Raw genomic sequence first — 12,446 nt, forward strand, 5'->3', positions numbered from 1 at the left:
CTGTATTTGCTTTGCCAGCAGCAGGAGGAACCCAAACCTTGTGGCCAATGCAGCACTTCAATGTGCCTGGTTAGAGGTACCTGCGAACCTTCTGTGAACCTTCTTTTTATTATTTTGTAAGTGGGTCTATTGGCAAGTAAAAGAGGCCAGTACTTTCAGTCAGTGGTACAAGCTTGAATTTGATAGTGCTCCAAATAACAGGTTCAAAGATCTGACCCAACCTTAATTACTCTTACTAAGAGAGACACTGGAAAAAATACAAGCAGTGAGCAAGAAAGTGAGTCCAGTGAATTAGAAAATGTGATACAGACTAAGCAAAGAGAAAAACTGTTATGTAGAGATGGAAAAAGAACAGGGAGAAGGAAAAAGAAAATTAAAATCAAGTGGAAAAATGCAGTATATTGGACATCTATTTAAAGTAGTTTATATTTTGGTTGCTCATTCTGTTCCTTAATACATTGCACAGACATCTCTATAGCTGAAATAATTTTATCTTAGAGAACAGTCTCCGAGAAAATATTTAATTTGACAGGATGTGTTAGGTATTTCCCCACTACCACCTATTCTAAATCATTTTAAAATCTGGAGGGACAAGTTGATGTCTTTTACAGTATTAACAAAAAAGTGACAGGGTCAAGTATATACATCTCTATGAGTGTATGTGTTCCCCCAGCACATCTAAACATGCATGGTTAATTCTGTGCATCTGCAAAAAATATTGAGCCATAGGGCCCACACAATGCCAAACAAACACTTGAGTACACAGAGGAAAGGGCAGAGCGAGTCACTCTGGTTCTAATTAATTGAAAGGTTGAGCCCGAGATGTAAAATATGGATTACAGTTTTGACCACCCCCAAAATATAAATTCTTTCGCATGTGGGGCTGTATTGGTAAGAGCAGGCAGTTTGCAAAATACAGGCAAAAAAACAGATATTCTGTTCATGCTTGGGATTTGGTTCAAAACCACCTGGTTGCAGCTCCATCAAATTAACTCCTTATGTGTTGTGTGTCAGCAGGTTGCCCAAGAATCTTCACAGGGTTTTTCCAATGCTAAGCCCATCTGTGTTTGTGCCCTTGATGTTCTTCCTTACTTTGGCTGCAATAATGCAGTCATTATCTGTCCAAGGAGCAGTGGAACAAGTCCATGGTTATTGGAGCTGTGATGATGAGTGCCTTAATTGCACACACAAATCAGGTACACAGCCAGATGTGTGCAGTGGGTGGGGGCGAGTTTGGGGATGGTTCAGAGCCCACATCACTGTTTAGACTCTTGTGAGCATATCCTGGCTCAGATGTCAGTGCAGACCTGGTGGAACAAAGGGCTCTGAGCTATCCCCTCTTAGCCAGGGCTGGGGTAAAACTGGGATGCATTATCCCAGCTCTGTGATTGCCTCGTCCCACTGCAGAATCACAGGGGATATTCTTAGGATATTAGAGAGTCATCAAAGCATTTCTTAGAAGGGCAAAGGAGAGAGCTAATGTTGTCATCTCCTGTCTCAGGACCACCCAGACACTGCTACAAATCATGGGTCTTCAGCTACAGTATCTTGAATTACTGTTCACAGGGATTTTAAAGAATTTAATTTCTTTTTTTTACCTTTTTTTAATTTTTTTAAAGAATGACATGTAGTTTCCTGATGGGCTGGTTTTAATAAGGTCAAAATCTTTGTTGTTGCCATATCAGAGAGGAATATAACATCTTTTAGTCATTAGATGGGAATGGGGTAATTACTCAGAGAGTGTGCTTCAAAGGTTATTGGTTTTTTACAACATTCTGCGTTTTTACACCATTCTGCAGTTCTCTGGAAAGAAGCAGCAGGCCTGATTCTGCCACAGCCGCCAGTGTGGGTGTAGGATTTGTGTTCACTGGGTTTTCCTAAAGGACTTTGGGGCAGGACATTGAGAAGGGCCATGCACAGTCTCCTCTGGGGGTGGGGAAAGCTAAATCTGACCGTGAGATGCAGGAATCCTTCCCACAAACTGGAAGTTCACCTCAGAAAAGGGCCCTTGGGCTGTGCTGGAGTTGTTTCTCACGTGCTCATTCCCCACCTGCTGGATGCATCCTCCTGTCCACCTTTGTCTCACGGTGTTCCCCAGCCCTGAGGCTGCACTGCTGTGACAGCAAACCCCCCTTTCCCTGTCTCAGATGCAGCAGTCCCCTTTGCCCCATCCATCCCTGTCCCCTCCCCTCCCTGTCCCCTCCTCTGGCCCCACAGCAGATGATCCACTTTCCCTTAACTACATGACCCACCTGTGGCTTTAGGATGCCCCTGCTCAGCCTGCTGCAGGTCAGTGTCTCTCCAGGGCTGAATTTGTCATCACAGAGATGTTTTGCAGGTGGCCTGAGCCATGGGGACCTGCAAATGAGAGTGAGAGCCTGCAAAACACTTCAGGTTGTGTTAATGCTGGTGGTGTCACACCAAGGCTCCAAGGTCCTGACTCAGAGCAGAGTCAGGGGAGTCATAGCAGTAAAGTGATTTAACGAGGTTTTGATGGTTCCTCAGTGGGTAACTCGGGGATAAAAACCAAATCTCCTGGCTTCCAGCCCACAGCCCATCCTGAGAGGGCCCCAAAACTGCACCAGAGGAATCTCAGCTGCATTTCAGCTTTGAGCCTCCTCCTGCTTACACCACCATGGCCCCCCTGGAGCCCCTGATCCACGTGAGCCACCTTTTCCTCCTTCATGTCGAACTCCAGAGCCAAGACCCCATGGAAGGGACAGCAACTGCAGCCCTGCTCTGCCTGGTGTGGGGCAGCTGCTGCAGGGCTGCAGAGGGGAGCTGTGTCCCACCAGCAGCTGCTTTTTGCACTGCAGAATCAGCAGTTTTCCTCTTCCTCATCTTGCTGTCCCAACCCAATTTGGGAACCCATCTCTACCAATCAGAGCCCCCAGTGGGGCCAGAGCTTGGTTGGGATTCAAGAGACCTGAATCCCAGAGAGAGGGATCTTTAGAAGCAGCTCATCTCACCAACCTTGGAAACATGGCTTTGTGGGGAAAGGGTTGTTCTCTGGAGACGTCTTGTTCCCTATAAACTGTAGCAGAAAGACTACAAGCCTGCATGACATAGCCACAATTAATGCCACCTTTCAAATGCTGCTAAAGGCCAGGTCAGCTGAAGGTCAGCCTGTGATTCTCTTTAATGGCACATTTAAGTATCCCATCCTTGTGTGCAGTGTCCTGCTCCCCAGCTGCATTTCAGTACCTGGTGACAGTGTGGCTCGTGGCCATGCCATGCTGCTCACAGCTTTCAGAGACACTGCCTGGTGAAAAATGTTCTTCCCTTTCAATTTTTTCACTGGGTATCCTATTCTTTCTCCTAGAGATGAGCTAACAACAAGTGAGGGTGGGGGATTAGATCTCTACCAGAGTATTTGCACAGCAGGGAGGTTCACAGGTGCCCACTTCAATGAGGGGGAATACTCAGTGGCAGTTTCCAGAAGAGCCAGAGCACTGAAAATAGGCAGGATCAGAACTTGACACTGCTGTCAGATGGAAATGGTTCCCATTTGAGTCTTGTCAGAAGGAGAGCTCAGATGGACAGTGAAGGGCTGTGGAAATGCTCCTGGTGGTGTTGCTGACCCCTCTCTCCATCATGTGGCTGGGGCTGTGCTGCTCATGGGGGGGAGGTGGGTGATTTCACTGTGGGACATGGCCAGAGATCCAGGCTCTCAGTGACCCTGGGGTAACCAAAAAATAGCAAAAATAACAAAAAAATAGCAGGGAGGAGGCTCTTCTTTGGCTCCTGCCAGATCTTCTCTGCTGGCCCCAAACCAGCATGTGATAGTGCTTACTCACCCAGACATGCTAAGGCAGTTTGCTACACTACTGCAAATAAGCAGTGGCCTCCTCTGGACCAAAAACTGATTCCCTGATCAGATCCAGGTTGGATTTTTTTATTTTTTTGTTGAATGAACTGAACCTTGAGAAAGCATGAGCGTCTTGGCCTTGGTCCCACAAGGGCTTTAGGATGTGCTGAGTTGTAGGTATGTGAACACTAGTGCTGGAAGCACTCATGTGGTCACAGTCCTGCTCATCTGGGACCACAAGACTCAGCATCCTGCAGGATTTGTCCCTCAGGCTGCAAGAACAGTGTCTGTAAGGAAGGTAATGATGAAGAGATAAATGAGGGGAACAGAGCCTGTGTTGATCTAAAGAATCCCTTCCAGAAACAGATAATAATATGAACATTTCAGGAGATGAGGACTTCATGTTCCCTTTAAGAGGCTGCTCTAGTTGTCTTCAGAGTTAAATCCTTGTGACATTTTTCTAGTGGATTTTTTACCCCCAACATACTCTTGTTAACTCTTGGTTGAGCATCTATTCTTTTCCTTCAAATGTGTGATCAGACTTCTTGCCAACAAGCTCATTTACCGACTGCAATGGGTTGGTCCCAGCACTTTAAGCAGATGTATTTTTCAAATCTTGAAGAATAAATTTCGGTGACATAAATAGGCCTGGTTAGTTCCAAGAATAATTGTCTTCACTTGCAGAACATTATTTCTGATCACCAGAAAAATAATGTGATCAGTCCTTTTACATCTGTTCATTAAATAAAAAGGGGGAAAAAATGTAGGGCAAATTTTGTTTGAAAAGAAACAGGAAGCATATGCTTAATATCACTTGAGTAAAACCCTAGCCATCATAAGGTTAACATCAAATCACAAATGCAAAACAGTCATTCTTGTATTTACTCAAAAAATTTCTTTCACTTTACTAGTTTTTTAGGTTTTCAATTGAAACATGCATTTTTCAGGTTTCAATCTAGCTTCTTTCATCAGATGCTATTGTAAGAGAAAGGCTGTCTGAGTCAACATTTGCTTACATTTATTAAAAATAGTTGTCTTGTGTTTACATAGCTCCTTTGATCCAGAAAAATCCCCAAACACTTTGTAAGTTATACTTGAAAGGGTTACTTCCTCCACCCTGAGCAGAACCACGCTGGGACCAAGGCACGGCAGCAGATTAAAAATGGATAGAAATATCACAATAATTGGGTTGGTCCTCACCCCCTCAGAGAACCATTGGTTTTCCATGAGCTTCAGAACACTTCTGGGACCATAATGGTGGTTTGGAATTTGGAGGCAAAAAGCAGAGCCAGTACTGTCTGTCCTCTTGGCGATTGCTTGTTTTTCATGCACTTTGCAGATACAGAGACTGTGGTACCTACTGCACCAAGCACAAGACTGATGGGATCTCACCTTAGCCTACTGTGCCCAGTTTGGAGCATCTCATTCCAGACAAGTCGTGGATCAGGGCCAGGGCAGAGCAGAGGAAAGAATAGAGGGAAAGCACTTGAGGACTTGCAAAGAAAGGTGGAGGGAATTGTTTGTTTAAAAAAGAGAAGGCTGAGGTGAAACATGGTTAAATCTTCAAAACATGTAAAAGGCTGCTGAGAAGAGGAAAGGAATAAATCTGTCCATGGGACAGGACAAGTCATGACCTTACACTATAGCAAGGGAGATTTGGTGAAACATTAGGCAGTAATTCTGGACATCAGAAATGGTGGAATGGATGTCTGGACAGACTCTGGAATTGCTACCATTATCACTGTTTTTTGAGACTGGATGAGACATAAATGTCAGGAGGGATTTAGGTCTTGTTCCTGTGTCTGGGGAAGAAGGGCCAGAAAGTCTCTCCTGGTCCTAACCTGTGTCCTTCTGCTGTGGTGTCCTGTGTGGTCAGATGAACCCTGCTTACATGGATGAACCAAGTCATGCTAAAAATTAATTTATGAACTCCCTTCAAAGTCCTCGCGAGACAAACCAGAGCAGAAGTTCCCTCAATGGTTTGCTTGTGTGTTTGTTTTATTTTTCAGCTTCAAAATGCTCCCAAATCATCAAGGTGCTTCAGCACACCCCCAGCTTAGAGGGCTTGAATTATGTAATTGCATTCAGTAGAATCTGTGCACAAAGCCTGTGCCTGAGGCCCCATTTCTGGGGAAAGTTTTACACATTCTAATGATAGTAAGACAATGTATGAGTAATACACTGATTTGAAAAACTGCCCTATTATCTGATCAAAAGAACAAGCTCATGAATATGATACCGCAGGTCATTTGGCTAAAACTTACCTGGAGTCTTCCAAGTTTTTAAAACAATCCCATACACAGAAGCAAAAAAGCGAGGTATGAACAGCAGAGCCAGTGGTTGCCTGTTAACCACAGATCATGTGGAATGTTTTATTAAAGATATTTTTATCAGACACAAAGGTTGAAATATAGAATATCCTGGTCTGGCAAGAGGAGACGTGATAATAATTTAGATTATTATCCCACAAATCTGTGATTCATTTTTATTATTCTCTATGTTCCTTTCAGGAACGCTCAAATCCTCCCCAAGAAATGTTCCTGGTTGAGTTCAGGGGATTCTGCTTCATCTTTAGGGCATGTCCGAGGGTCAGTGAGATCACATGGAAACGAGCTCAGAGGGAGTTTGCAGAAGTCATCTCCTGACACCAGGGCCACCTCTGAGATTAGGTTATAATCCAATTTGGCTGTCCAGGACCCCTCTGTAACCCCGGGGAAGTGAAAGACCCCGAGCAAAAGTAAGACCCCCTAGAGACCTGCTTTAGAATGAGGTGGACCAGCTTCTGGAAAGATTTCTCTCCCCATTCACTACAGAAACAGCCTAGTTACAAACTGAGACCAGAGGTTTCACAAGGACTTGTAGCATTTGGTAAAAGGGATCATTGTGTTTAAATATCTCCAAACTACCTTGGCAGTCAGCTAAAAGTACATTAAGAAAATGTTTTGTATGGATAAACTGTGATTCATTTGCTATTAGCAAATGCTTTGTACATGTTAGTGGAAACACACTGTTCTTCTCTTGTAAAGCACTCAAGGAGCTTTTGAAAACAAACAACCCCACCTAACAGTATTTATCCTAACAAAAATGCTTTCATACAAATGTAATGTCTTGAAAACAGAAAATAACCTCATTAACTAAGGAGAAGTGGTCAACAAGTCTCAGGTCTTTGAATAAGGGAGAAAAGAAAATTAACAAACAACAACAACAACAAAACCATCCCCCCAGAAAACAAAACCAAAATACTTATAGAGGTTGACTAGAACACAGAAACATCATAGAAAAAAACACAAAGTGTTGATTTAAGGCTGCTTTTGGAATTCCTTAGATGTAGCTGGCTGAGGAGTGGGCTTGTGATGCTTTTACAGGTTCTCTGGCCAGCCTGTGTGCACAGAACAGCCCTGAGGAGTAGAAAGACAGTTTGTGCAAGGGAAACTTAAACCTTACTTGAGGATCAAGCCCATAGTATGTGTGAAGAGCAGGATACACACAAACTGGAACTCTGAATGGCATTTTGGTAATTTTTTAAAATTAAATTTTAAAATCAGACCCTCCTTGTAGTTAAAATTTTAATTTAGGGCAAAATTTTGTAGTTTAATAACATGACAGTCAGTAACAAAAGATGAGGACAAACACCTGCCCATGCTTACCTTAAGGAAACCAGGTGTAGGGGAAATACCCAAGTTGTGATCCCACTGTCAGTGCTGCCAGACCTGTGCACCACATCATCACTCAGCAGGATAAATGAGGTCTGGATCAGAAATTGAAGCATGACTGTATTTGTGTTGGATTACTCAGAGGGTGTTGTACCTCTTTTTGTCAGAGGTTTGTTTTAATGATGCTTTGTGTTCACTGTGGGAAGGCTGTTCGTGCTGATGTTACTTCTGTTGCAGGAGCTTGGCCACACAGTGAAAATCCAGTGCCATTCCTGCCAGGCAGGTTGGGAACAGCAGCATTAGTTTATCACAGACCAGCTCTTTGTGTTAAGTGACTGCAGCAGTTTTGATGCAGTACAGCAGAAACTCTAAAGCCGAGTGTCTGATATCAACACTTCACAACATAAACCAACCCACTCACTGTGGGAATTCAGAGAACTTTCTCCAAGAAGCCTTGATTTCAGAGTTCTCTGTTCACAGCAGTTTGTGCTCTGGAACAAGCACTGCTCCTCAGTGTCAGAATCCTAAGACTGGTTAGATGGATTATCTGCTCCTATGTCTTTAATTGAAGACTGCCTTCTCTTTCTACTCTAATTCGTTGCACATTAGTTAAGATCACTTCTAGCTGCAGAACAACTATCCCACCCAGAAGCTGTGGTGGCAGCATAAAGGATGAGGGAAGAAATGAAGTGACTTCTCCCAAAAGTCGGGGTGAAGTGTAATGTGTAGGGATTGTCCATGGGATTTGATGTTGACCAATGCCCTCTTCAGGGTGGGCTCTGATCTTCTCATTTTGTGATTGACTCAGCACATTCGAAGTATCTCAGCTAAAATCTATCTTAGTGTTGCTTAGACAGAAAAAGACAAAAGCCTTTAGTCCTTCTAAATTCTGTTTCTGTGCATGAATCTGAAGTAAGATGTTATTATTTTTATCTGATGTTATGCAAGACACAACCTTTTTCTTCCAAGGTCAAGATCTTGGATACTGTAGCTAAATATTTATAGGACTGCATAGCTTCTTACCCCATTAAAAAATTATATGAGGGTCATTTTTAGTGCCTCCAGATCCCCTTTATGGAAGATTTAGAGAATCTGCAGGTATTAGTGTCACATCTTTTTTTTTTTTTTTTTTTTTTTTTTTTTTTTTTTTTTTTCTTTTTTTTTCTTTTTTTTGTTCAGGGGAGCTTGCTGTTTTTCCCCTCACTTTTCAGCAGAATGTCTTGGGTTTAAGTCCAAAATCCACCCTGTTCAGTTTGCCTGATCGGTTGTGCTGCTCCTTGACAACTGGTGGATTATGGATCATCCAGTAATGGATGCAGTGGGGGCAGTTTATGAAATGGAGATTACAACTTAAACTTCCAAATCAATCCTAAATGGACCTTTTTGACCTCCAGTGTCATGGGAGTCATGATGAATTCCAACCTGCAAATTCAAATCAAAGGACTAACTCAAGCTACAATCAATAAGCAATCACACTGCTATTGAGGCAAATCCACAGTCAGGGAAACCTAACAGTGACTGAGCCTGGTTTTGGCTTTGTGATTTGATCCAAAATGGCTTAAAGCCAGGAAAAGAAATGAACCTGCTCAGTCTCCCGTGCTCAAGGTTATCAGTTGAGTCAGGGGATCCTGGAAAGTTCTTCAAGGCTTGTGAAACAGGGAAGGGATGTATTCTGGACCCTCCTGGATTCAGTATGTGGTCTGTGGTAGGTAAGACATGTCACTGAGACATGGCAAATTTTCAGGCCTTTGATGGGAAGAAAAAACATCAGAACAAGGTCATCCTGGGTCAGCATGAGGATGCATTTAGCACAATGTCTGATGCTGGCCAGTAATGGATGCTTTGAAATGGAATGCAGTAAATCAGATCCATTAAGAGCAATCCCTCCTTTGGCTGTGTTTTGTCAGCAGCCAGAAGCTGAGGGACATCCTGGATCAGAGCTGTTTCCACTTCATCGCAGTTATCAGTCTCTGGCACTCTCCCTGGTGTCCAATGTGTGCAAACAATAATAATTATAATAATAATTGGAATTGCCATTGTGGTTGCTACCACTTGGGATGACAACTCACAGAGCAAAGATAAAGGTTCTCCTGTTTAATTTCCTTCTCTTGTGTTTTCTTTTAGCACCACCACGTTGCCTTCCTATATCAGGATAACCAATGGCTACATCACAGTCAAACCTCCCATCTGGATTTCCAACCAGCTGGATCAGAGGCCTCGTCCTGCCCGCCCATCCCAGCCCCAGCCCATGAGCTCAGCCCCAGCCAGCCTCTGGTGGCCATCAGTAACATTTCCTCTCTGCATGGCCATAGCTTCTTTTCTCCTGAACCTACTGCAGCCCTCCTGACCACATTAGTATTACCTGCAATCCCTTGGAATAGAGAAGAGAGATAATTTATGACCGAATTGGAGTTTAAGACAACAACAGTTACAAGCTGGACCTTCTCAGTGACTCAGTAGTGCCTTCTAGCTGATTTTTGTCTCTTTGCCCAGATACATTTTGAAACTCTAAAGCTTTATTGTAACACTGACTTACATCTTCTTTTTGTAGAAGGATCTTTATTTCCCATAGTGCTATGGGGTTTTGTAAAATATACATGTTCATATAAAGAAAAAAAAAGAAAAAGAAAAAACGTATTTATTCGACTGGTAAACTTATTTTTCTTGTTGTATATGTTAATAACATCCCTATTAATCAGTAGCGATGGTGAAACAGATAAATTAATATTTTCTATATTTGTTTTTTGACAACTCTGCAAATGTCTGAACTGACACCAAATGAATGCTTTCTTTGTTTCTTTAACCATTTCATTTTACAGCAACTGTCCAATAAGTATATTTCTGCTGCATTTCTTTATTTTACATCTTTTATCTCATTAGCATAGATTACACCAAATAAAGCAGATCCTGCTCTCTGGGGCCTTTGCCCATTAGAAAAATAACTGCACTCTTAACTCATTAACTGCCACAATCTAAAATACCAGTTATTTTTACATGACTTAGTGAGTCATTAGTCAGGATAATCCTCTACATTGCCCCTGTTGTCTTTAACTAAACTATTTAACTTCTTTGGAAATTACCAGTTTCCCTCTTTGCCCTGGGATTAATTCACCAGCTAATGCAAATTAAGACACCTTTTTCTTAATAAAAAGTTGCTTTTAAAGTCTGGAATAATCCTACTTGGAATTTTTTTCTTTTCTCCCTCATTCTATATAAGCATATGCCTACAACTTTTTTAAGCAGAAAGAGAAGAGAAGAGAGCTTGGTCCTGTTAATCTATAGAACTCCTTTGTACCAGCTCTGTTAATGCCCACGGACAACCTGGAGGCAAAAATCCATATAAATTCCTCTTTCTCTTGCTTCCATGAGCTGATAGAGCTGATATCTCTGTGCTGAAATAATTATGTCTTATCCAAAATCTGCTCAACTCCACTGGAATCAAGCAAACCCCTCTGTCGTGGAGACATACAGGACATTCTTCCATTTTTAGACTAGACCTGACTTAGATGGAAAAGTTATCACACTTTACCCTCACTGAAAAATGTGTTCCCAATCCAAACAGCTGTTGTTGAGGAATGAGATTTACAACATCTATGGGAAAAAAAAAACAGTGCCATCTTAAAAATCACTATATTTTAAAGGCATGAAGATGTTTTTTCACCACCAGAACATGATGAAAAGTCTCTTTGGATACAAGAGAAAATGATACATTAGAAAATGAATTTTGGTTGAAATAGTGGGGGTTTTCCCTTAGTCATCTGCAAACCAAAAATCAAAACTACGTGATGAAAACATGTTATTTAGAAAAGAAACCTCAAAATCAGAAAAATACAATACAAGCTTTTCTTTACAGAAAAGAAGTGCTTTTTCACCTTGGAAAAAAGATAATTATGATAATTATAATAACATTACTGATAAATTTTTGGCTAAAACCAGCCCTGTAAGTTTCCCAGCAGCCCTACAGCTGGAATGATTCCACGCCAGAGAGTTCAGAATTCACAGTTTGCTTATTGTCATACCAGTTATTTCAGGAAAGTAAGTTATTAAGTAACTAGACTACAAAAATGACAGGATTTCATGATGAAATACTGATTATTTCCATCATGCATCTGAGCCCATTGCCTTGCAAAGGCCAGGGACAATACAGGTAACTTCTTTTTAACCTACCATGATCCACAGCTTTTGCTCTATTTTTGACAGCAGATTGTGTAGGTTTCTGGTCAGTTTAAGTGGGTAATAGCACAGGGTGCTATGAGCTTCCCCTTTTTATTTTTTTTTAATTTTTTAAAAATACAACAGTTGGTCTCTTCCAACCTGTGATTCTGTGATTCTTTGATAAGGCTGAATGGAAAACTTTGAGCTTTGCCCCAAATGTGAGATTCAAACAGACCCCGTGCATACTTTCATATTGTGTATTTTGGCCAGCAGAAGATTAGAGATGTTAGTTTTGGACAGAAGCCATTCACCTTGCATAATATTTATTGCACAGAGATGGATATTGGAAACATATTTTGAGAACTTTCATTTTGATTTTATTTGAGCTATTACTCTAGAAATGCCTTCATTTGAATGTAATGGTTTAGGAGACTTTCAAATTCAACATTAATGCATTTTAAAAAGATTATTGGTTCTCCTGATGTGTTCAAGGCAGAGATGAAAACTGAATTATAGTGTCTTATTTACAAGAATGTAACTGGAAATAAGGTAGGTAAATCTTAAGGGTGATGATAAGTTACATAGTAAAAGTGAACAGCCAACAAACCAAAACCCAATGAATTTTATTTGTTGTAACCGGATCATATCCAGAAATTATTCTGTGGTACTACCCCAGGAATAATTCCAGGTGTTGGAAAACCTACAGTATAAATAGACAAGACCATGTAAAGATAAGGGAGAGAAAAAAGAGCAGAAAACAAACAGAAACAACTTGTCCAAGACTGTAAGGAAAACCAACAACAGGACCAAGACTAGAAATTACATTTCTG

At 41.6% G+C, this 12,446-nt stretch overlaps 1 protein-coding gene across 1 annotated transcript in view; it reads left to right on the top strand.

The window, feature by feature from the left end:
* The window catches only part of TRABD2B (TraB domain containing 2B), a 265,264-nt gene extending 253,528 nt beyond the window's left edge, over positions 1-11,736 (top strand). The window contains exon 7 of the mRNA XM_083867587.1: positions 9,586-11,736. Within this exon, the coding sequence (XP_083723713.1) occupies positions 9,586-9,808 (223 nt within the window). The 3' untranslated portion in view covers positions 9,809-11,736. The remainder of the gene's footprint in view (positions 1-9,585) is intronic.
* The last annotated feature ends 710 nt before the right edge of the window (positions 11,737-12,446 follow it).

The sequence above is a fragment of the Zosterops lateralis genome (assembly GCF_965231275.1).
Source record: "Zosterops lateralis genome assembly, chromosome: 9".
Classification (NCBI taxonomy): domain Eukaryota; kingdom Metazoa; phylum Chordata; class Aves; order Passeriformes; family Zosteropidae; genus Zosterops; species Zosterops lateralis.